This window comes from Callithrix jacchus, chromosome 12, assembly GCF_049354715.1.
Source record: "Callithrix jacchus isolate 240 chromosome 12, calJac240_pri, whole genome shotgun sequence".
Taxonomy (NCBI): Eukaryota; Metazoa; Chordata; class Mammalia; order Primates; family Cebidae; genus Callithrix; species Callithrix jacchus.
In genome coordinates this window covers 27,936,680-27,962,568 of record NC_133513.1, presented here as the reverse complement: position 1 = coordinate 27,962,568, position 25,889 = coordinate 27,936,680, and the positions used below count along the sequence as shown (strand labels likewise).

General features: G+C 49.1%; 1 protein-coding gene across 6 annotated transcripts in view; it reads right to left on the bottom strand.

Annotated features, from left to right (window-relative positions):
- Positions 1-8,218: 8,218 nt before the first annotated feature.
- IL4R (interleukin 4 receptor) overlaps positions 8,219-25,889 on the bottom strand; it is a 49,581-nt gene continuing 31,910 nt past the window's right edge. For 4 of the 6 annotated variants that reach the window (XM_009009351.5, XM_054242210.2, XM_009009350.5 and 1 more), the window contains 6 exons: positions 25,638-25,789; positions 19,665-19,821; positions 16,393-16,492; positions 13,689-13,767; positions 12,200-12,249; positions 8,219-10,783 (listed from right to left, as the gene is read on the bottom strand). In XM_009009351.5, the coding sequence (XP_009007599.1) occupies positions 9,208-10,783; positions 12,200-12,249; positions 13,689-13,767; positions 16,393-16,492; positions 19,665-19,821; positions 25,638-25,789 (2,114 nt within the window). In that variant the 3' untranslated portion in view covers positions 8,219-9,207. 6 annotated transcript variants of the gene reach the window in all.

The following is a 25,889-nucleotide window of genomic DNA, read 5'->3' as shown; positions in this document are numbered from 1 at the left end:
CGAGCATAAGGGAAAAAGAGAAAGATGTCAGGGATATGTATATGTATATGTATATGTGTATGTGTATGTGTATGTGTATGTGTATGTGTATGTGTATGTGTGTGTATGTGTATGTATATGTGTATGTGTGTATGTATATGTGTATATGTATGTATGTATGTATATGTGTGTATGTGTATATGTATGTGTATATGTGTATGTATAGGTGTATGTGTGTGTATGTGTATGTGTGCATGTATATGTATATGTGTATGTGTATGTGTGTATGTGTATGTGTGTATGTACATGCATATGTGTATGTATGTGTATGTGTGTATGTGTAATATGTGTGTGTATGTGTATATGTGTATGTGTATGTGTGTGTATACGTGTATGTGTAATGTGTGTATGTGTGTATGTGTATATGTGTACATGTATGTGTAATGTGTGTATGTGCATGTGTGTGTATGTGTGTACATGTATGTGTAATATGTGCATGTGTGTATGTGCATGTGTATGTGTATGTGTATATATATGTGTATGTGTATGTGTATGTATGTATGTATATGTGTGTAAGTGTATATGTATGTGTATATGTGTATGTGTATGTGTGTGTATGTGTATGTGTATGTGTATGTATGTATGTATATGTGTGTAAGTGTATATGTATGTGTATATGTGTATGTGTATGTGTGTGTATGTGCATGTGTATGTGTATGTATGTATGTATATGTGTGTAAGTGTATATGTATGTGTATATGTGTATGTGTATGTGTGTGTATGTGCATGTGTATGTGTATATGTGTATGTGTGTGTATGTGCATGTGTATGTGTATGTGTGTATGTGTGTATGTGTATATGTGTATGTGTGTGTATGTGCATGTGTATGTGTATGTGTGTATGTGTATGTGTGTATATGTGTACATGTATGTGTAATATGTGTGTGTATATGTATGGTGAGAAATGAATGATAAAACTGCAAATGTGCAAACACTGACTCTGCATGTAAACAACGTATAGAAGTGGCATGAACAGATACGAATACAAGTGGGTGGAATGATGAGATTGGGACAACTTTTTGTCCTGGATTACCGTTGGTCCATTCTGCCCTTTTTGCAATAAAGTCAACTTAAATTTAGAATGTCATTATTTTGTCTAATTATGTTTTATACCCTCACCTCCCACAAAATCCACAGACCTATTCAGCCAATATTAAGGATAATGTTAGCAGGCCAGGCACAGTGGCTCACGTCTGTAATCCCAGCCTTTGGAAGGCCAGGGTGGATGGATCACTTGGAACCCTAGGAGTTCGGGACCAGCTTAGGCAACTTAGTGAGACCCTGTCTCTACAAAAAAAAAAAAAAAAAAAAAAAAAAATAGCTAGGCTTGGTTGGTATGTGCACCTGTGGTCACAGCTACTTGAGAGGCTGAGGTGGTAGAATCACATGACTCCAGGAGTTTAAGGCTGCAGTGAGCTGGGATCAAGACACTGCACTCCAGCCTGAGTGACAGAGAAAGACACTGTCCAAAAGAAGAAGAAGAAAATGTTAGCAAACACTTTTAAGGCTTTAACTATTTGCAGCCATAGTTCCTTTTTGAGACGGAGTCTGCCCCGTCACCCAAGCTAGAGTGCCATAGCACAGTCTCCGCTGGGATTACAGACGTGAGCCACTGTGCCCAGCCACAGGCATAGTTCTAAGGGCCTCACAGGTACTAACATATTTAATTCTCACAACAGCTACATGAGGCAGGTACTGTAATGATTCACAGTTTACAGATGGTTAATCAAACACAGAGAGGTTACGTGCTGGCCCGGCGCCACACAGCATGTCTAATAGGCATTAGGCTCCTTTGTCTGGTGCTGGGGGAGTTGCTGGAAAATGCAGAGATGGAAGAGAGGTGGGATCAGGTGAGTGGGGTTCTCTCAGGTCAAGTTTTCTGGGCACAACCGGGAGCTGCTGGGATGGAGCAGGTGCTGGTGTTGCTGTGGTCACCAGGGGGCAGCAGGGACCAGGGAGCTGACCTCCTCTTCACACCCCTTCCACCCAGGCTGGTGCCTCTGGCTTGTCAACAAGTGTGGTGGGAAACAGATGGGACTTGGTAGACGAACTAACATGGTCCCACCACCACCACAGGCAAGTTAAGCTCAAGGGCAGCCGGGTGTCACCTGGCCTCCACCCACTGCGTCATCTGCTGCTCACCCCACCACTGTGCCTTTTACCAAGGAGGAAATTTAGGCCCAGAGTGGGCGAACACTTTTCCCACCATCACACAGCTTGGAATTGGCAATTGGCAGGACCTAACCAGGCAGGGTGAGAGCAGAGCCTGTGTTCCTCTTGAGTGTCCGTTCTGAGCTAGACCCAGGGAAGAAGAGGATGAGCCCATGGTATATACAGGGCGGTTAGCAGTCCGGTTCGAAGCTCGGCTACGCCACACAGCAATGGCACATCGTGGGCAAGTCCCACGTACCCTCATTGGCCACTGGGAGGATCCAGTGACGTCAGACCTCCCTCGCAGTGAGAGTTCAAACACTTGCTGGGTTTTTTTTTTTTTTTTTTTTTTTTTGGTGTTTTGCTTTTTGTTTTTTAATTAATAACTTCCGTGGGAAAAATAAAGTCAGAAAGGTTGTTCAACCGGATGTTCACCGAGATACTACGCCTTCAAAAACAAGCATTCATTTTGAGATCGCCCACACAGTGCCAGATGCAGGGGCGGGGGATGGGATTTCCGGTGGTTTTTCTTCACTTTCCTCTTTATACCTTCAGGCTTTCTCTGAATAGGAAAAGGTCTGCACGTGCTGATACAGTAATCAGAAAAATGCAATAAGCGGCTTTTTGTAAAAAAACAGAAAAAATAAAGAAATGAATGCAGACACACTCACTGCTGTCTTCCTCCGTCTTTCCTCATCCCCTCATCCCCCACAAATTGTGTAAAGGCAGGGCTAAGGGGGTACCCCCAAATCAACATCTCTGGAAGCCCTCCACAAGGGTCCAGGCCACTCTCAGTCCCCTCTGGCGCTGCTACCCAGGGGCATCCCCTCCTGTCTGCTGGTCCAGCCCCGCAGGGGCTGCTGGGAAACTCCCGCAGCTGACATCTCGCTGGGCCCAGGACCCTGCGTACTTCCGGCAGGGCGGGGGCCAGCCTGAGTTGGGCCCACCTGATCCACCAGGTTCCCCCACCCCTCTGCAGCTCTGGGGGCAAACTTTTGATACAGTCTATTCCTCTCTTCTCTTTTCCCTCTCCCCTGCACAGAGGTACGTTTGAATAAAATTTACATGATCATGACATTCAAATAAATAATAATACATACAAATAATAATTTAAATGTTATTTAATTAATTAATGCAGCTACTAACATTTAACATGTAAATGTTGATTAACTGCAATTAAGTAAAATTTAAAAACCGGTTCTTTAGTCGCACAAGTCACATTTCAAGGGCTGGGGCTACTTTAGTGAACAGCCTGAAACGTTTCCATCAGAGCACAAAGTTCTGTTGGATTCTAGACATTCATTTGTCTGACTATAAAACTACTTCCTAAGATTGTTCTTTGAACCGATGTTCTTTCTCTTTTGATTCCCTTCTGACAAATTTAAAATAAAACTTTGATCCGTGCTCATATTTGAATTTATTTATTTATTTTTTTGCTTTAACAACTGCCTCTCAGGAAGAAGTTGCTCAATAAATACTTGAATGAAGGAGTGAATCTCCAGGCCTGCAGCCAGAACGTGCCCCAGAAGAGCAGGCATAGCCCAAGAGTACAGGGGGGCTGTGGGACGGCACAGGCTGGCAAGCTCTTAGGTCCAGATTAACCAAAGGTGGCAGGAATCATTAGAGACCATGCCAGGGGGCTTGGAGGAAGCCCAGAGCAATGACCAGGGCCGGCTGGTCTCAATATCTAAGCTGTTTGTACCTTCTCACTCTTGCCTCCTGTGCCCATCAGGTCAGAGGAAATTCAAGAGATGATGAAGATGACGCTAATGGAAGCTATCTTCAGGACAACCCTATGATGCAGACTTTTTTTTTTTGGGGGGCAGGATCTCGCTCTGTCACCTAGGCTGGAGTGCAGTGATGCCATCATGGCTCACTGCAACCCCTGCCTCCCAGCTTCAAGCTGTTTTTCTGCCTTGGCCTCCTGAGTAGCTGGGATTATAGGCGTCTGCCACATACCCAGCTAATTTTTTAATTTTTAGTAGAGACGGGTTTTTGCCATGTTGGCCAAGTTGGTCTTGAACTCCTGACCTCAAGTGATCCTCCCACCTCAGCCTCCCAAAGTGCTGGGATTACAGGTGTGAGGCCCCACGCCTGGCCACTACAATGCAGATTTTATTATCATTTCTGTTTTACAAATGAGAAGATTAAGGCACAGGCAGGATAAAGGGGACACAGAGAAGTAGTCTGGGTTTTCACACCCCACAGGTCCTTGGGTTCTTTGATTAATTCAGAGACTAGTGCATGGGAGGCCAAGGGCCACATTTTCTGGAGGTTTTTTAAAAGTCCTTTGTCACAGAAACTCCCTGGCAGCCAGCAGCTCCCTGGTATGAGTCACCTCGTTCCTAGTGGGAGTCACTGCACTCTAGAGTGAGAACACCAGCAGTGAAGATTTCATCCACCACAGTCGCTGTTGTCAAGAGGAACCTAAATCCTGCACTTCTGCAAGGTGGAAGGGAGCCCTGATGGAGGAACACTTCCAGGACCTCCACTTCCTGTCCTTGGCTCCTGATTATGGGTGGGTTACGTTTTGGGGTTGGGGAGATTGACAAAAGACTGGTTTCTATTGGACCAGGTTTCTCAGTAGGCGGAGCTAATGTGCATTTAAGCCAAAATACAACTTCCTCCCTCTGGCTGACCTTACATCCCACCACAGCCCTTGGCTAAGTTTGCTGTTGCCAATCTTTATGGACCGTGATTGTGCCAAAATCCTGGTGCCTTGCGGCCTCTGCAGTCACTCTACTCTTGTCCTGATTGCTCTTCCCCCAGACACTGGGGGCGCAACTGAAACATCACGCCCCACTTGCCCCCTACATAGCACCCATCAGTGTTTGCAACTTTTCCTTCTGTCTATGTAATGCCTTTGCCTGCACTGATGGAAGGGAAGAGACCTCACTTCTATCATTACAGGTGTGGCCCCAGCACCCTGCATAGTGCCTGGCCCACAGCAGGTGCTTAGTAAATACTGGGAGGATGTGCGGCTTCTCTGCTTCCTCCTTCCCTGTAGGAAGCTGGGGAAGCAGGAAGAGTGGCTGGCCTCTCTCCAGCTTCCCTGAGCCTGGCAGGGTGGGTTTAAGGCCAGATGGGAGGTGTCTCCGTGCAGCCTTCCATTCCAGCTTCCCAAAGCCCAGCCAGTTCGGTAATAGGAGCTGAGGCCAACAACCCGGATTTCCTTTGCCTGAGATCCTGGGGAGGGAACCATGAGTCCAGCCTCTATTCTGTGTTGAGCTCCCAGTTCAACTGCATTCTAGCACTCAAATATATTTTCTATTTGCTGCCTAATTTTTAAATTAGATTTTTCTGAGACAATGCTCAGGCAAAGTGGATTCAAGCCAACATCTGAGTAGGCGCCAGGATGACATGAGCAAGCATATCATGGTAGCTGGGAGCTCTTAGGTCAGACCTGGGTTCAAATCCTGGCTTTGGGATTTCCTAGCTGTGTGGCTCTAAGCTAATCCTCAGCCTCTCTGGACCTGTTTCCTTATTTGTAAAATTGAGACAATCAGTGAGCCTGCCGACTGGAGCTGTTTGGAGATGTAAATGACACGGTGGGCGGCACTTAGCATCTTGCTTGACCCTGAATAGATATCTATTTTTATCTAAAATTATTATATTTTATTATAAAGAGTTTTTGGAGACAAGAAGTCTAGAAGGCTAGTTCAGGCACTGCCATTCTCTGTTTGACTTTGGGCAAATCCCTTTTTCTCTCTAAGACTGTTTCTCCACCTATAAACTGTGTGGTTTGGGCAGCTAAAGGGACAGATTGGGAGTTAGAACAAGGAGGTGTTTCTTTTTTCTTTTTTGAGACAGGATATGGAAGTAGAAAAGTTCCTTTTTAAAGTTTCCTTTCTTGTTAAAGAATAAGTGTGCTAATAACTTTGTTAAGCTCTATCTTATGTAGTCGTTAGACATGCCGTGCTTACAGGCCCATATTACATTCTATTTCCTTGTACTTTAACCAAGATATCTGTGCTGGACGTGCTCACAGGCATGTCCCAGCTCTCCATTGCTTTTACCTGTTTAGAAAAGTTTTAAGTTATTAGCCAATCGAATTTTAGTTTAGATTGAGGTCTGGCTCCAGCCAAAGGAGATCAGACACAGCAGTAAGGAGGACTCCAAATGTGTAAAGAATAAATTTGTGTGTTTTCCTTTGTTCGTTGTACTCTCATGGCATGATGGGTGGGGAGAGTACCCTTCCTGCAGTCCAGGAAGTAAAAACGGCATTGCTGAAAAATCCTTTGTCTCAGTGCTGATTTTTCTTTGCAGCACCAAGCATCTATTTCCAACACAGGGTCTCATTTTTATTTTATTTGTTAATTGTTTATTTATCAAGAGAAACTATTTCTTAGCCCACATATTCATGTGTCATAATTCAGGAACCCGAGTCAAGCTGAAGTGCAATGGCATGATCTCGGCTCACTGCAACCTCTGCCTCTCAGGTTCAAGCAATTCTCCCATCTCAGCCTCCCAAGTAGCTGGGACTACAGGCGCCTGCCAGCACACCCAGCTACTTTTTATATTCTTTGGTAGAGACAGGGTTTCACCATGTTGGCCAGGCTGGTCTTGAACTCCTGACCTCAAGTGATCCACCCACCTCGGCCTCCCAAAGTTCTGGGATTACAACCATGAGCCACCATGCCTGGCACAAGGAGGTGTTTCTAACAAACGTCAGGCTGCATGTGAGACAGGAGCTCCCCATCATTTCCAGTGTATTATGAAGGCTCCTAGAGCAGGAAGGAATCTCAAATGGCCAAGCCTCTTAAGTGTGAAGTCAGGGCAGCTACTGAGATGCAAAGTGATACAGACATTGGAGCTTTAGGTTCCAGCCTGTCCGTCTGAGGCCCACTCCGTCATCTGCCCGCCTGGGATGTGGAGTGCTGATCACTACAGGGAGCCTGGGTGATGGAGACACTGTCTGGATACCACTATAGGCCTGTCGCTAACTAGCTGTGTGACCGTGACAGTGTGTCAGCCACTGTTAGTGTCCAGTCCATGTCTCCTTGGTGTACCAGAGTCTCTCAACACCTCCAAATCTCAGCCGAAGAATTAATTTTTTCCTGCAGTAGCTGCAAGTGCTGAAGAATTAATGCTCCTGGAGGCAGCTCTCAACCAATGACAGATTGGAGCAGGTGGGCAAATGCCCCGGGCCTCCCCTTTGCAGGGATAGCTCCAGGCACGTGCCGTGCATGGTCTTTCAGAGATTCCCCAGCAGATAAGCGTCAGTTGCCCACACTGGTAATCTGTTGGATAACTCACCCTTTTGTCAGTTGTTTGTTTAAACTGGAGCAACTCCATCTTGAAGAAGGGCTGGGTAAAATGAGGCTAAGACCTACTGGACTGCATTCCCAGGAAGTTAAGGCATTCTTAGTCACAGAATGAGCTAGGAGGTCATTACAGATACAGGTTATAAAGACCTTGCTGATAAAACAGGTTGCAGTAAAGAGGCCGGCTCTAACCCACCAACACCACGATGGCAGTAAGAGTGACCTCTGGTTGTCCTCAATGCTACACCCACCGCCACCATGACAACTTACAAATGCCATGGGAATGTCAGGAACTTACCTATATGGTCCAAAAAAGGGAGGCGTGAGTAATCCACCCTTAGCATAGCATCAAGAAATGAGCATAAAAATAGCAACCAGCGGCGCTTGGGGCTGCTCTGTCTATGGAGTTCATTCCTCTGCTTTCCTAATGAACTGGCTTTCACTGGCTCTGTGGACTTGCAGTGAATTCTTTCTTGCATGAGATCCAAGAACACTCTCTTGGGGTCTGGACCAACATCCCTTTTGGGTAATACTTTGTTGGTTCGTGCCTTTCCCTGCCTCACTTTCCCACTCCCTTAGCAGGGTTTCCTGGGATCACTTCCTCAATCAACTATTTGAATTCTTGTCTGCGGAACCCAAACACTGATGGCAAGTTCCTTAACCTCTTGAGCTCTGGTTCCTCTTGATGGGTGAATTCCAGGAGTTAACAGAGACATAGCACTCACAGCAGTGCCTAGCAGTATGTTTGGTCAACACATTAAAAAATAAAGAGACAAAGAAACTTTATTTATACAAAACTCCACCCCTTCTGTTCCACTCTCCTCAGCAAACACAGATAACAGGTGATGAAACTATCTATCTTCAAAACACACAGACAAGCATTACTCAACCCATGGTCCCCGCCTTTCCCAGCACCTGACGTCTGGGCCAACGTGCAGAGTCGCCGCTGCCTGATGTCTGCTGTCTGGATTGCCTGGGCTGGGTCCGTGGTTTCTCTGTGGCTGCCAGCAACCGTGTCCTTTGCGTCTGGCCCACAAGGTAGCTGGGCGTGCTTATTCTGGGGGGTCCCATTATTAAGAGGAGCCATACAACTATGCGTGGGTGTTTGGCAGCAGACTGTCCCTGCTCTAGTCACAGCTATTTTTCATGTCCTCTGTTGCTCTCCTTCACTGAAGGAGAATCCCTTAACAGCCAGGATTCTGCCTCCAGCATCAACCCGAGGAAGCTCTGCTGAATGAATGAGCACCTCTAGGCAATGACCGCCTCCCTGAACTTCAATTTCTCCTCGATTTCCCAAGGCTGCCCTAGTCATTCCCTTGATGGCTTTGTTAGTTTCTAAGCTCAGCTTCTAGTTCAGTGAGATGGAGGCAGGTGAGAGACGTGGGCCATGGTGATTTGGTGGACAAAACTTGCCTTGGGTGGGTACAACAGGAACGGGACACTCTGCTGCAGAAGCTGTGGATGGAACGGCCAACAACTCGTTCACAAGTCAAGGTGCCCAAGGGCCTCAGTTTCCCCAGTGCCCTCTACTCTCATGGGATGCGGCAAGCCCAGCCCAATGCCACAGGGAGGGGTCCAGTCTCTGCAGCCCACTGTTAGGCCAACGTCAGTGGGAACTAACACCTTCATACCACGGTTCTTCGAGTCTTTTAGAAATCTGCCAGGCTGGCTGCCTTCCAGGAGGAGGCATTTCCCAGGCATGGATAAGCCCCAGTCCTCATCTGCAGACCTCAGCAACAAGAGGCCACACACACCTAAGAGACCCTCATAAACGTGGGTTCCCCGGAGACAAAGTTCATGATTTTGGGGACCTGGATTGAGCTCTGAGCACTGCCAGGGGCAGGATGGAAGGACAGTGGGGATTTACTCTTCTCTGAGTTGCCCGAGGGTGCCGGGGAGGCTGGAAGGAGGCTGGCCTCCAGTGGAACCTCACCTGGAGAGGGGTCTGGGGCTCTCAGGGGGGTTGTAGGGGGTGACGACCTATCTCCACAGCAGCAGCCACAGCAGGGGCTGGCCACGACAGGGGCCTGGCCACCATCTTCCTGGCCATGACACTGCTTCAGGTGGCCACACAGGTGGCAGGTGAGGGCTGAGTAGACGATGCCACTGCCCAGGCTGTCCCCAAGGGGGTCTATGGCCTGCTCTGGGAGGAGTGGGGGCTTCCACATGTCCTCTCCTTTTACCCCTGGCTCCAGACCCAGTTGCTCCGGGGAGCTGCTTGGGAGATGTGAGCTCTGTGGGCTGCGAGGTGGCTCCCTGTCCAGTCCAAAGGTAAACAGGGGGACAGGGACTGGGGCAGGGTCCTCAGGGCAGCCAGGAATGAGATCTTGGAAAGGCTTATACCCCTCCTCCCCACTGCTGGCCCCAAATCCATATGTCCCTGGGGACACGGCATTGCTGGCAAGCAGGCTCGAGAAAGCCTTGTACGCAGGCTCTCCCGGGGGACCCAAACCCCCCATGGCACCGGCCGGGATGCCACCCTGCTCCACCGCATGTGCAAACTCCCGATAGCCACTGGTGGGGGCCGAGGCAGGGGCTGCAGCCGCCCCATGCTGGAGGACATTCCGGCGGAGGATCTGCTCCCAGGTTTCTGGCTCAGGAGGGGACACATTGGTTGGCTCAGAGGGCTGCAGGGCACAAGGCATCTCAGGGTCCACTTCCTCCAGGTGTCTGGCCAGCAGTGGGTCTGGACCCAGCTCTCCGGGACATGGGCACCGGCTCAGGGAGTTGTCGAAGCTGCGGTAAGCAGGGTTGTCTGCGATGACCAGGGGCGTCTCCGTGCAAGTCGGGTTGTCTGGGCTCCGGGTTGGGCTGCCTGGAGGACTTCGCTCCAGGTGCAGAGGCTGCTCCTCACCCCGGGGAAGCACCCCCTTGGGCCCTGCACTTGGGAACTCATCCCAGGGCATGTGAGCACTCGTGCTTCCTGAAGGTGGAAGGAGGCATGACTCCCCCATGTCCTGCTGGCAAAAGTCCCCATTCTCACCTCCAAGCAGGTCCAGGAACAGGCTCTCTGTGAGCCGGGCCACAATGGCCTCCCTGCCCTCCTGGAAGCCATCCCTGCTGCTCTCTGGCAATGCACAGAAGCTCCCTTTATCTTCCTCTACCTCCTCCTCCTCACACTCCACTGGGGCCTCAAACAACTCCACGCACCGCACCACGCTGATGCTCTCTGGCCAGAGAACTGTCTTGCTGATCTCCACAGGGCACCATGCTGATTTTTCAGAGCCCTGGAAAGGCCTATCTTTGGCAGCCTTGAGGGGATCCTCATCCCTTTTCATGCTGTGCTCCAGAAAACAGGGCAAGAGCTTGGTAAGACAAGTCTTCCAGTGTCTGCAAAGGCAAAGTTTGGTCAGGGTTCAGTTTTGACACTTGAAAAACTCCTATTCATTCTTCAAAGCCCAGCCTGAAATCACCATGTCATGATGGCACTCTACTGTAGACATGCCTTCTAACTTTATAATCAATGATTGATCAGTTTATATTGCTAGAATGGGAAATCCTGGTGGTAAGGCCTGTGTCTTTAGGGTTTCTGGAGCCTAGCACATGGCCTGGTACCAAATACAAGCTCAGATCTGTTGAATAAGAAGTCTTTATGGATGTTGATAATTAAAAGCAACACCGTATCCCAAGCCATGACCAAGAAGGATGGCTATGGAAGCCGGGTGAGGTGGCTCACACCTGTAATCCCAGCACTTTTGGAGGATCACCTAAGCTCAGGAGTTCGAGACCAGCCTGGGTAACAGAGCCCAGGCTGTCTCAATATCTCTACAAAAATTAAAAAAATTAAAAATGAGTGGGGCATGTTGGTGTATGACTATAGTTCCAGCTGCTCGGGAGGCTGAGGCCAGAGAATCACTTGAGCCCAGGAGTCTGAGGCTGCCGTGAACCACTGCACTCCAGCCTGCGGGACAGAGCAAGACCCTGTGTCCAAGGATGCAGGTCCTAGGGTTGAAGCGGGGTCCTGGACCGTCTTTAGTTTCTGGAGAGTGGGGAGGTGCTGCAGGCCCCAGGGAAGGAGCTAAGGCGGCCACAGCAGCGGCGCCACCCTGAAGGGATCAGGCTAAGTCTGAGCCACACAGCGAGAGCCTGTCTTTACAAAAACGTATTTTATTTTACTTATCTATCTATTTGTTTGAAACAGAGTCTTACTCTGTCGCCCAGCCTGGAGTGCAGTGGCGTGATCTCTGCTCACTGCAACCTCCGCCTCCTGGGTTCAAGCGATTTTCAGGACTCAGCCTCCTGAGTAGCTAGGACTACAGGCAAAAACCTTTTAAAATAGCCAGGCGTGGTAATGCAAGTCTGTAGTATCAGCTACTCAGGAGGCTAAGGTGGGAGGATCACTTGAGCCCAGGAGGCTGAAGCTGTGGTGAGCTATGATTACACCACGGGAACAGAGTGAGATCCTGCATGTTTTTTTAAAAAGCGGTAGTGCTCAGGATAGTGGCTCTTTACGAACAAGTATACGATTAAGTCAATGTTTTAACAACTGGCACGGCTGCCCTGGTTGTAAACCGTAACAGCACTCCCGAGGGGCTTCGCCATGTACCTGACATGCCAGTAAAACTCAGGTGGCTTGGCCAGCAGTGCGGGTTTCCAGAACACCCCTCCTCCTGCTGTCGCATGAAGCCTAATGTCATAGGGACAATGACCAGGGAGGAGAAGGCAGACATGGAGCTAGGGGCTTGCTGCTCCAATTCTGCCACCTTCCCAGTGCATGCCGGCTGCCACCTAAGTTCAGATACATACGGGCACTTGGCTGGTTCCTGGCCTCGGGGGCGCTTCTCCCACTGTGACACCTAAAATACAGAAGCAGCCAATGAAACAGCGGAGTGGCCGTGCAGCCAGGCCTGGAGTGCAGCAATGCGGTTCAAGCCTGGACATCACACAGGTCAGAAGTCCAACAGGTCACTTATGCTTTTTGAGCCTCAGTTTCCTGGGAATTAATGACACTGTCCTACTATTCACAGGGACTGTGGTCGATAGCAAAAGTGTCCACAGAGGAGTGCCCTAAATCTCCTCCCATCCCTTGAATCTAACCTGCCTCTAGGGCTTGCTTGGGCCCACAGAATGTGATGGAAGTGACACTGTGTCAGTTCTGCGCCTAGACCTCAAGAAGCCTTGGGATTTCCCGGCCTTGAAAACTGAGCCACTCTGTGAGCAAGCCTGGGCCGACCTGCTGGAGGGTGGGAGGCACATGACTCAGGCAGCCACACTGTCCCAGGTAAAAGTTAGCCAGCTGTCAGACGCAGATAAAGTCCACGGGGATAGGTCAGCTCAGTCCAGATCTGCCCAGCCGAGCCTCCCCTGTCACCCTCACTGCTGAGCCCAGCACCAAATGTCAGCCTACAGAAGCATGAGCTAAAGGTGTTACTGTAATCCTCTACATTTTGGGGTCATTTGTTACACAGCAAACACTAACTGATACACTAATGGCACTTAGTATTTGCAAGAGGCTAGAATACACAGTTTATAGGTATTGTCTCCATAAATTCCAATACCTGCCCTACCAGGTAAACACTGTTATAACCCACAAGAGGAAACTGAGGCTTGGAGAATTAAGCAACTTGCTCAAGTCCACACTGCAGGTGAGTGGCAGAGTCAGGATTCAAAGCCAACACCACTGGATTCTACAGCCTGCTATGGAGTCCCTGGAGTAGCAAGGACCTCCAGACCTTCTCTTCCAGACAGTACCTGTTATCCCCACCTTTCTCCTTCCTAGAGAACCCTAATCCTGCTCAGGTAAATCCCACCCTCTCATCCACAGGATTACTGCTTTGGGGAAGCTGACTCCGCCCCTGGCTCAGGGGTGGGATGCACTTCAGGCCAATGAGAACCCAGGGGGGATTGCTGGTGCTTTGGGGGCAGTTTCCCATGCTTAAGAGGAAGACACAGAAAGCCTGTCACCCTCTCCTTCCTCTCCTTCTGGCCTCTAGACAGGGAATGACACAGAGATGGTGGCCTAAGGGTCACTCTCAAGAGGAGGGAAAGAAACAGGAGACCAACCCCAGAAGAGCCCTTTGCCAAGGGAAGGGGTGGGAAAGCCTCTGGTCTCCTCATGACCTTATTCAGCTGCTGCCTCAGTCTCCCCTGCTACCCTCCTGACTGCCCTTTTGCCATTCCAGAAGCCAATGAAGCCATTCCAGAAGTCAATGAATGTCCTTAACAGCCCAGGTGTTCGGAACCACACTTCTTCATGCACGCAGTCCCACACATCCCCATCCACGCCCTCTCCTACCTGAGGATCCTGGATTACTATGGCCACGAGGGGGCTGCGAGCTGGGTTGGGAATCTGGTCCCACCATTCTTTCTTAATCCTGAGAAACAAAAGGAAAAGGCATTGAATTACTGACAGATGAACACTCCTCCCATAAAAATGGTCATTGTCACCAATACTTATTTAGCATCAGAGACCAGGCTAGTTAGTTTCTGGAGGTCAAACCACTGACTCCTCACTAACCTGGTGACATGGATTCTATTGCTAACCCTATTCTACAGATGAGGAGAGTGAGGCGCAAGGAGGCAGCGTGACAACTGGTAGGTGACAGAGCCAGGTTCACAATCCGCATTCTGTTACCCAGAGCAGGGATCCTGATGAGACCACCTGTGTCTTCAGTGGGAATGAGACCCCAGGGGATTAAGGAACGACTCAAACTTCAGAGAAGATTCTAGGTTCCCCTCAAGAATCCCTTTTCCAGAGGAGCTGAGGGCAAATGACCAGGGAGTGGCCTGGGATGGCCTGGGAAGCTGGGGGACCTAAGAACACACGCCTTCTATCTTCCTGACCTGCCTGGGGCCATGGTGCATCATCACTGGGAGGTAAGGTCCTCAGATGGCTTCTGAATTAGCCTCTGCCCACGTTGTCAGTCAATACGGATTTAGTGAGCACCTTCTATGTTCGACTCACTGTGCCAGGCCCTGAGGCTGCAATGGTCAAGACAAAGATGCCCGCCTTGGTGAAAATGACCTTCAAGAGGGGCAGATGGATGATAAATGGAGACAGAAATGCTTAGATGAGGCTGAGCATGGTGGCTTCTGCCTGTACCCCCAGCACTTTGTGAGGTCGAGACAGGAGGATCACCTGAGGTCAGAAGTTCGAGACCAGCCTGGCCAACATGGTGAAACCCTGTATCTACTAAAAATACAAAACTTAGCCAGGTGTGGTGGCGGGTGCCTGTAATCCCAGCTACTTGGGAGGCTGAGGCAGGAGAATCACTTGAACCCAGGACGTAGAGATTATAGTAAACCGAGATTATGCCATTGCACTCCAGACTGGTGACAGAGTGAGACTCCATCTCAAAAAAAAAAAAAACAAATGCTTATATGACAATGATCATACATTCATGGCAATAAGTGCCATAATAAAGACAAAGGGGTAGAAGTTCAAGATCAGCCTGGGCTACATAAGTGACAGCCTGTCTCTACAAAACATAAGAAAATTGGCCGGGTGCAGTGACTCATGCCTGTAATCCCAGCACTTTAGGAGGTCAAGGCGGGTGGATCACTTAAGGTCAGGAGTTTAATACCAGCCTGACCAACATGGTAAAACCCCGTCTCTACTAAAAATACAAAGATTAGCCGGGTGTGGTGGCAAACGCCTGTAATCCCAGCTACTCAGGAGAATCACTTGAACATGGGAGTCAGAGGTTGCAGTGAGCCGAGATCACTCCACTGCACTCCAGCCTGAGTGACAGAGCAAGACTCCATCTCGAAAAAAAAAAACAAACATAAAACGTAAGAAAATTAGCCAGATGTGGTGGCACGTGCCTGCTGTCCCAGGTACTTGGGAAGTTGAAACGGGAGGATCACTTGATCCCAGGAATTGGAGGCTGAGTGAGCTGTAACCACGCCACTGCACTCCAGCCTGGGTAACCCTGTCTAAAAAAACCAACAGAACAAAACAAGAAACCAAAGACAGAGAATAGCAAAGAGGATCACATGCTGCGACATGGTGATGGGGAGTGGGAAGAGGTATAGGTAATGGGGAAACTGAGGCTCAGAGCAAGGAGATGAGCCTAGGGTTACTTGGAGGCATCAGTGACAAAATATGGAGGGGGAACTTGCATTCCCTGCCTACCTCGTGTGTGCCAGGCCAAGAGCGGGCACTGTCATCAGTCATGTTAATAATCCCCAGTCACCTCTAATCCTGACTTGGCGAGGTCAAGCTTGCTAGTCCCATTTCAGAGATGGAAGAACTGAGGCTCTGAGACACCATGATTCCAAGGGCTGGCAAGAGCTCTCTGGAAACAAGGCTCCTTCTACCATCTCCCAGACACTTGCCACTTGTCTCCTTCCTCAGCCTTGACTGTGATTCAGCCTCTTCTGGCTGATGAAATATGTTCTCACCATCACTCTCCATCTGCAAATCAGGAACCCTGGGCTCAGGGGTTTCAGCAGCTGGTCAGCCACCAGCTACCAAGCTCCAAGGCCAGGATTCAAACCCAGGTATCCTGACTCTATCAGGACAATTGTCACAAATTCCTCTGGCTCCTACCACATGTCCCCAATTGCCTGGTCTAGAGCCCACGCACCCAGGGTCTAGAGGGCATGGGATGACTCCATCTTGCTTGTCCCTGGCCAGTTCATTCTCCCCAGTCAGGGTCCCCCTCAGATTTTCCCTCCTTGGAGAGTCTTAAACTGGCCCCCTCCGCAAAGAGCACCCCAGAAGATCTCTGGCCTCCACCCTGGTCTAGTGCATTCAGAGCATGGGTCACTATGGAAAACCATCTGTTGGTGGTTAATATGTATTTTCTGTCTCCCCACTAGGATGCCAGTTTTAGAAATGTGGGGTCATTGTAAATGCTGGTCTCAGCTTTACTCTCAAGGTGCATAGTAGCTGCTCAATAAATATGTATTATTGAATGAGAGGACTGCAGAGGGGCAGGTCCCTGCCACCCTGCACTCCAAAGGGACTGCTCGGTGGCACTGAACCCAGGACTCACTTGATGATGCTGACATAGCACAACATGCAGATGGCCAGGATGACAACGCAGGAGACACTGACGCCCAGCAGGAGGTGCTTCTCGAAGGGCTCCTTGTAGGCTGGAAGTGGGAGGGGAAGCCATAAGCTGGGGTCTGTCATGGTACAGCTTGGGCTCTACTTCCCAGGACTGGAGACACAGGGTCAGGACCCTCCTCCGAGACCCTTCACCATCTGGCTGCCGACCACCCCTCCACCCCATCTCCTCCCACTCTCCCTCTTGCACACTGGGTCCCTGTCACACCAGCAGCCTTGTTGTCCTCTGCCTCCAAAGCTCAGTGCCACCTCCAGATCTTGAACTTGCTGCTCTTTCTTTCCGGAAGCACAGAAGTCAAACGTACTAACTTAGGAGCTGGTCGCCCTGGACTCGAAGCCTGACTCTGTCCTTGCTGTGTGACGCAGGACAAGTCCCTTACCTTCTCTGTGCCTTAGCCTACTCATCTGTACAATGGGGTTAATGACAGAGCTTATCTTGCAGGCCTGTTGCAAGGATTACATGATCTAATCAATAGATAATGCACTCAGAACAGAGCGGTCTGTCCATACCGTTTGCTGCCATCATCTCAACATGGTCGACTCTTCCTCCTTGTTCACTTTCATTGTCACGTTCTCCAAAAAGTTTTCCCGGACACCCTCCCTACCACTGCCCCTCCCATCGCTCCATTCCTTTCCTCTGCTTTTATTTTCTTCCCAGCTCTCACTGTCATCCGGATATGTGTGATCTCTTTTGCTTTTGCTTCTCCCCTTCAGAATGACAGCTCCACAAGAGTGGGGATTAATATCCGTTTTGTTTATCGCTGATTCCCCAGTGTCTAGTACAGGGCTAGCCATGCAGGAGGAACTCAGTAACTATTGCTGAAATAATTAATGAGGGTCCCAAACATTGTTATCTGTTCTATACAAGCTATTTCCCTTCCCCAGTTCAATGGCAGATGAGAATCAATTCAACAAAATTATCCCAGGGATAGGCCCTGGAGATACAGGCATGGAGTAGATGCTGCCTACGGAGCTCACAGTCCAGGGCTGGAGACATGTCACTCCACTGATATCCACAGTGCAGGATGAGCAATGCTGAGAGGGCTGTGTGGTGGCTGGGTCTGGGTACTGCCAGCCGCCACCATGCCCACCATGTTGAAGAATCTTCTTTCATTGAGTTTTCACAACTGCCCTTACTCCTCCCATTAAACAGCTGGGGAAATTGAAGCACTCTTCTTTACTCCACATCTTTTTCCTCTCTCCCTTGCCAGGGGGCCACGCCCACCCTGAGGCTTGGGCCAATCACAATTATCCTATTCCCCTTTCCAGGCATTTGAGCTCCCACTCTCCCTTGCAATGAGAAGAGACCATGTAACGATACTGGCCAATGAGAAGTAAGGAGAATTTTGCTAGGGAGTTCTAGAAAGATGTTTGCTTCCTGATAAAAAGGAGACATGCACAAGGTACATTCTTTGGTGGCAGCCTTTTGCTTCCTTCCTGCTTTATGAGGCAGTGGGCAACAGCCAACCTGAGGCCATGGGTGGCAAGTCTAAGGATAAAATGAAACCGTGTGAAGGATGGCAGAAGGGAAGACAGGGGAGAGATATCACTTGGCTGCTGTACAAACCCCAGTAGGTCCATTTGTAAGACTTCATTTTACATGAGATAATCAATATTTCTACTGCAAAAGACCTGTGGGATACAGCACTGAAAAGGGTTGTTTCTGGAATGTAGGTTACAAGTGAGAAAATTCCCAGGCTTCTTCGCAGCTATGTGTAGTCATGTGACTATTTTCACCAATAGAATTTGAGAGGAAGTGATGCGGGCCACTTCCGGGCTTCCTGCTTTCAAGAAGCAGGTGTGGTCTCCACACCATCACACCCCTTCTACTGGCTGGACGCGGGCAATGAGGGGGCCATAACAGGGATTGTCCCCTTGGGATCTATAGACCAACATGGCTGCAGATAGAATTCAGGGGTCTGAGAACTTGGAAGGGAAATTACATCTTTTTTTTTAGCCCCCTTTTTTTCTTAATTCTTTTATGTTTTCTATTACTGGATTACTCATCTTTTGGCTTAGTTTTTTCGTCACTTATTCTATTTTTTTCATTTATGTTTACCATTTTTTTTTTCCTTGGAAATTACATCTTTATTTTCGCTAACCTCTGACACTCAGCATCTCCTTCCATTAAGAATGGAGAGGGGCCGGGAACTCTGGCTCCCACCTGTAATCCCAGCACTTTGGGAGGCCAAGGTGGGAAGATCACTGGAGCCCAGGAGTTCAAGAACAGCCTGGGCAACATAGTGAGACCCTGTCTATTTATTTTAACATTTTAAAAATAAAAATTTTAAAAAAGAATGGAGGGAGGAGAGCCCAGTAATGACAGTGCCAGTGATCCTGTTCCCAGCAAAACTCGCAGCTATTCTCATATCACATCACAGTTTCAGTATCGTAAAGAATTATTTATGGTTATCTACTTTGAAATTATAGTATTTACGAGATCTAGAACTTTTTATATATCTTAATAAGGAAGCACATATATCCTGAGATTAAAAATGTGTTTAAAATATTTTATAAATGCATTTCAATACAATTCGTTTCCTCTGTAATTTATTTTATTTCATTGCATTTATTTATTTTTAGAGACAGGCTCTTGCTCTGTCACCCAGGTGGGAGTGCAGTGGTACAATCAAGGGTCACTGCAGCCTCAAACTCCTGGGCTCAAGCAATCCTCCCACCTCAGCCTTCCAAGTACCTGGGACCACAGGTGCATGCCACCATGCCTGGCTAATTTTTTGTACAGAGAGGGGTCTCATTGTGTTGCCCAGGCTGGGATTTTATGTATTTAAAAATATTCTGAGATGGGGTCCCTAGGCTTCACCGGGCTGCCAAAGGGAACCAGGACACAAAAACAGTTAAGAATCTTTGTCCTGGAGAATGATGGCACGAGAAGATGGACAGAACCTCACTCCCCAAATTTCTACAGGGAAGAAAACCACCCACAAACCGGCAATATTCACATTAGCTTGTTACAAGAGCAAGAAATATATTCCTATAGTGTTAAGCCATGGAAATCATGGGCTTGTCTGTTACTGCAGCCTAGCTGACTGATACACCATGGCAGGTGGTAATTCCATTATTTGCCAGTGGAGGCATCCTATGATATGAAAACCCAGAGATTCAGCCAGAGGAAGTGTCTGGCCACAGGGAAAGAATGGAGAATGGAGATTAGCATTGCTTAGGCCTCTTGATACTCACCATTATACCACTTGGTGCTGGGGCTCCACTCACTCCAGGTGCTGTTATAGCTCTGAGCCCAGGCCCTCACCCGTGCCCTGTAGGAAACTCCAGATTTCAGGGTGCTGGCTGCAATGCGGAGGGTGGGTTCTTGGTAGGTCACGTCATAGATTCTGGACTGATAGAGAAAAGAGAGACATTAGTGTCCTAGCTGGGGGCGAGGGGGACCAGTTCCCACCCTGGTTGCTGTCCTTAGCTGACCCCACCAGCCATGTTAAGAGCCACCAGCCAGGGTATTTGGCTGTTCTTCCTGTTTAGGCCATTGCTTGCCACCTCCGTAACTGTGACCAGGCTCAAGCAACATGGGTCAGGCTCCCGGACTAGTTCACCATGTTATGTTACTTATACAAGCTGTTTAACAACCTTTCTGAGTTTTTGTGAGATAATTCAATCTCATCTGTAAAACAAGTGTAAGAGTCCCTACCACCACTTCCTGGCTATGTGACCCTAAGTAACTGACATAACCTCTCTGGACCTCAATGTCCTCATCTGCAAAATGAGGGTAATAAAAGTGCCTACTTTCCTCCCCCCACGGTTGCAGTGATAAGGACGTGGGTTGATATAGGTAAGTATTTTGAATAGGGTTTAATATACAAAAAGCTCAGGGTGATCTTTCCGAAGCACTGGCAGGGTGAAGGCATCTCTCTCTATCCTTCTTGGGCTCCCTAGTGTCTCCATGATCAAGTCCAAACTCCTTGGTCTAGAATCTAATGCTCAGCCCAATCTAACCTTCACTGAGAAGTGACCTCCAAGATCTATTGTTAAATAAACAAGGTAAGATGCAGATGAGTATTTGTTCTCTGTTTCTATTTATTTATTTATTTAAAGAGAGATGGGGGCGGGTATGGTGGCTCATGCCTGTAATCCCAGCACTCTGGGAGGCCAAGGTAGGTGGATCACTTGAGGTGAGGCATTTGAGACCAGCCTGGCCAACATGGTGAGAACCTGTCTCTACAAACAATATAAAAATTAGCCAGACATGGTGCTGAGCACCTGTAATTCCAGCTACTTGGGAGGCTGAGGCACAAGAATCGCTTGAAACCAGGAGGCAGAGATTGCAGTGACCCAAGATCACACCACTGTGCTCCAGCCTGGGTAACAGAGTGACCCTTTGTCTCAAAAAAAAAAAAAAAAATGAGATGGCTCAGTGATCACTGCAGACAAACCTAAGATGGCCCCATAATTCCCCACTTTGAATCACGTCTTTGTGTCATCTGGTCTTCTTGAGTGTGGGCAGGACCTGTTGCTTGTTTCTAACCAGTAGAATACGGCAAAGGTGATGGCATATATATGGGATTTCATGCATATGATTGTATTACAGAAGACTGTAATATTCTACTTGCTAGGCAAGTCTCTCTGCCTTGATGGCTTTGCAAAGGGCACACAGGAAGGAATTCAGGGTTAACTACAATCAACAGCCAGCATGAAACTGAGGCTCTCAGTTCAACAGCCTGCCAGGCACTGAAGGCCACCTATATCATATGAGCTTGGAAGTGACCCTTCCCCAGTTGAGCCTCAGATTCAGATGAAACTGCAGCCCCAGCCCACACCTTGATTATAGCCTCTTAAGACCCTAAAGCAGAGAACCTGGCTAAGCTATGCCCAGACTCCCAACCCACAGAAACTTCCAGATAATAAATGGGTGTTGTTCAAAGCTATGAAGTTGGTGCTACCATTATTACACAGCAATAGAAAACTAAGACAGCAAAGAATGAACACACGCATTTGCTTGTATAGACATTAGCTCTCTAGAGGAAGCACATGCCCTCTTGCCTCCCTTTCCCTCCTGGCAAGAGACAGGTAGCAGTGGTCAGTCTCTGGGAAGAAAAACAGGAGGCTGGAGTCAGGAGATAAGCATATTTCAGTTCTAAGTCCTTTTGTACCATTTGTATTTTTACTTTGTGTAACTATTAATTTTACCCTCCAAAAAAAGCTTTAAAATGTGATAAATGAAATGAAAGCTGTATTCATGATCGACTGTAATGGCAAGTAAGTGACCCGAGTCTTCATCCTGTCACTTCTCTCCCTGCGAGATCCAGTGCTGTGCACTTCCCCCTCCCCCTCCTCCTCTTCCTCCTCCTCCTCCTCCTCCTGTGTCTTCCCAGTTCCTGGCAGCTCCATTTCTACTTGTGGTTGGAACCACATTTGGGGAAATCTGATACAAAGTGAGTCAAGGGGAGGTTTTTCACAAGAAATAAGCAAAGTCCCAACAGATTGTTAGAGCAACCACAGAGAGTTCACAGATTTTCCTGTTACAGAGGAGCTGAGGGAGGGTGTGAGCTGGGGGGAGATTGGGGAAGGGAGAGAACGGTTTTACTCCCTTTCATCTTTCTTTCTAAACATGGGTAAATAAGAAGCAACAGCTAGATGTAAGGTACCGAAGAAATCTTATACCCCCGAAGAGAGCTGGGAACTGGGAAATGTTTTACTAAGACACAAAACAGAAATCTGAGCTTCCAAGGAACTACTTGTGGTTTTTCTGTTTTGTTTTGTTTTTTTTTAACAAGAAGGCCAGGTGTTCGGGAGACCATCTCTGAAAGAAACGTCCATGGGAAGAAAAAGAGCACAGGCTTGGGAGTTCAAATCCTGGGTGCAAATCTCAGATCTGGGCCAGACGCAGTGGGTCATGTCTGTAATCCTAGTACCTTGGGAGGCTGAGGCAGGAGGATCATTTGAAGCCAGGAGATCCAGACCAGCCTGGACAACATGGCGAGACCGTCACTACTAAAAATACAAAAAAAAATTAGCCTGGCATGGTGGCCTGTGCCTGTAGTCTCAGCTATCTGGGAGGCAGAAGTGGGAGAATCACCTCAGCCCGGGAAGTCGAGGATGTGGTGAGCCATGATCACACCGCTGCACTCCAGCCTGAGTGACAGAGTGAGACTCTGTCTCAAAACAAAACAAAACAAACCTCAGCCCTGCCATTTCCAGCTGTGTGACCCTGGGCAATGTGCCTGGCACATAGCAGGCATATAAAATATGGAAACCATTATTATGAGGAAGGCATTCGGGGCTCTAACTGAACTTTTGTGCTTTTTCACTGCACACATTCCCACATCCACGTCCCTCTGGTCCCCAAAAATCCCATGAATTTTCAGACCTATAAACCATTCCTCATACAGTTCCCTTTGCTTGGTCTACCCTTCCCTCCTTTTCCTATCTAGAAAACTACGCATCCTTCAATGCCCAAGCCAAAACTCCACCTCCACTATGGAACCTTGCCTAGAAATGAATGAGCAGCTCTGGCCCCAACAATTCTGTAGTAAGTTCCTAATGTGTCTTTCTGGAATTTATCCCACTCAGTCTGAGCCACAGCTGGTATCTGCAGTGCTATGGCAGACACAGGTGAACACCCCCCCATCCCCGGCTTCTATGCCGTCAGGTCTAGGTGTCCCCTGATTCGGACGGAACTCCACTGCCTGCAACTCCAGTGCTAACCCTCCTTGGTCTAAGCCAATTGTGCCAGTCCCATCACCTGGCCTGTCAGGGATCACAGGGGAGCATGTGGCCAGCTCTGGCCAATGACTAAATTCTTTATGTTCAGCTCTGTCCTTAGGAAGGGAGAGATGGGGCATCTCAGTAGCCACTGTCCCACACACAAGAGAAGCTGGACTTCATCCTTCTGCCTCAGACCTGCGATCCAGAGGCATCCCTAAACATACCCGTAAGTCATAACCCAGGCACGCTGACCAATCCAATACCGTGACTGGCATCGGGTGCCAGGTCTTAAACCCGGCTGGCATTTCAGCCACTGCAGTCCTGCTTCCTTTTGCCCAGTTTCTGCCAGGGAAGCCACTCCTACCTTATTTTCAGTTCATCTGGTGTGGGTGGCGCTGAGCCCACCTGCTGCCCTAGTGGCAGGTATGTGACTAATCCCTAGACAATCAGGGCCCTCCACTGCACCCACCATCAGTGATTGGTTCAGAGGCTGGCATGGGATCCAAGCCAGGCCACTGAGCAGCAGCCCACTACTCCTACTAGAACCATCAAGAAAAAACCCTTTTTCCACGATGGCTTTGGGATATAGGCCTGGAACAACTAGTGGGCATATTTGCCACAACACCACAGAAGAGCCTTCCTAGAGCCAGTACAGAATAAAGCAGGGCCCAGAGCTGGACAGGTTCCTAGAAGCTGGATCCAGCCATGCCTGAAGGCAGATCTGGACATCTGCAAATATTAAATAACATTTCTTTGGACTCTATAGGTGGTACCTTCTCCTCCCTCCAGCTCATCCCTGGGACTCTCAGTAGGTCTTGCACAGGCCTGGGGCATGGGGAAGAGATTTCATGACCAAACAAAACTTTCCCCATTCTCTACCACCTGTGCACACCTCTCCTTCATCCCCCCGGCTTTCTGAGCCTCTGTGAGCCAACTGCCCCATTCCTGCTCCTTCCCCACACCTGGCCCAGTGCCAAAGGGGAAACCAGACCTGAGAGATGCAAATCAACACCCACCCCTGGCTTGGTCAGAATGAGAGGAAGCAGCGACAGATGCCAGTGTGGGAGCTCACAGTGGCGGGTGCCTGTTCCCTGATGGCCAGACAGGACCAGCCTGGGCCTCTGGGATGCACAGAGCAGGCTCTCACAAACCTCAAGGAGCAAATGATAGACCCATGTGTGGAACAGCAGGCAGATGGGGAACTCTGTGGCCTGGGGCACTCAGGAGAAATGGTACATCGCATTTAGGACACATGTGTGCCAAACGGGAGCTCATCTGTATCACACACCTTGTACTCTCACTGCCCTGTGGGCGAATGCTCTTGTCATCCCTGTTACAGATGGGGGAAACTGAGGAACAGAGGGACACACCCTAAATCACACAGCTGGCGAATAGGAGAGCAGGTATTGGGATGCAGCCCTGTGGGACCCCAAGTCCCATGTGTCCAGAGACTGTCCCTCCAATGGGAACATGAGGAAGGTGGATTCAGTGGGGAATCATGGGTGGCAGGAAATGACCTCCCCGCACACCAGCAGCAAAAATAGGGGGGCTCAGCCACCCACTGCGTATGGCCCCTGCTATTCCTGAACTGATAGTTTCCTGTAAATCCTTTCTTCCTTTTTAAAGACGTCAACACATGTATTTAAGAAGGAACTCCATTGGCCGGGCGCAATGGCTCATGCCTGTGATCCCAGCACTTTGGGAGGCCGAGGCAAGTGGATCACCTGAGGTCAGGAGTTTCAGATCAGCCTGCCCAACACAGTGAAACCCCGTCTCTGCTAAAAATAGAAAAATTATCCAGGCATGATGGCTGGTGCCTGTAGTCCTGGCTACTCAGGAGGCTGAGGCAGGAGAATCGCTTGAACCTAGGAGGCAGAGGTTACAGTGGGCTGAGGTCATGCCACTGTGTTCCAGCGGGGTGACAGAGTGAGACTCCGTCTCAAAACAAACACCACCACCAGAAACTACACTACTGTGAAGGGAATGTCAGGCCTGACTGCCATGGGGACCAAGCAACACAATGACCTTGCTTTCTCGGGCAAGTTCTAAGCCTGTGGTGTGGCCTCCGCTCTCTTCATTAAGAAGAATTAGAACTTGACCGTGATACAGCTCCATGGAGACTTCCTCCTTAATGGGCTGATCTCAAAAGGGAACTGACATGGGTCACTCTCTCACTTTGGGACCAGAGTTATTCAAGTCAGCTGTCAATGTGCCACCTATGATCGCTTGCGTCCCCCAAACTGGGAAACAGACGTGGCCCACAGCCCTAACTTTACAGATGAGCAGCAGCATGCAGAAATCACGCGCCTTCTCTGCACGCTGTGGGTGGGGGGACCGGGAAGTGATGAGACTTGCCTTGGGCAGAGCTGGGGAAGAAGCCAGGTCTCTAGCTCCTGGGATTTGCTACCAGCCCCTAGGGCCAGAGACTGGGTCTCTGTCGGTCACCCACCCCATTCCCCAGAGGTCACAGAGAAATGGCAAAGTGTGCCCACTCACATCTGTCGGGTCGTTTTCATTCCAAATGTTGACTGCATAGGTGAGCTTCTCATACAGGTAATTATCAGGGGGATACGGGTTACTCCAAGTCAGCAGCAGAGTCTCGGAGACATTGGTGTAAACCGTGAGGTTTTCTGGAGCCTTGGGTTTCACTGCGAGAGAAGCACCATCTATCTGAGGATCTGTGCAGTGACCTCCCCGTCAGCCGGCCCAGCCCCAGCCCGCAAACCACAGCCACCACCCCGACTTTTG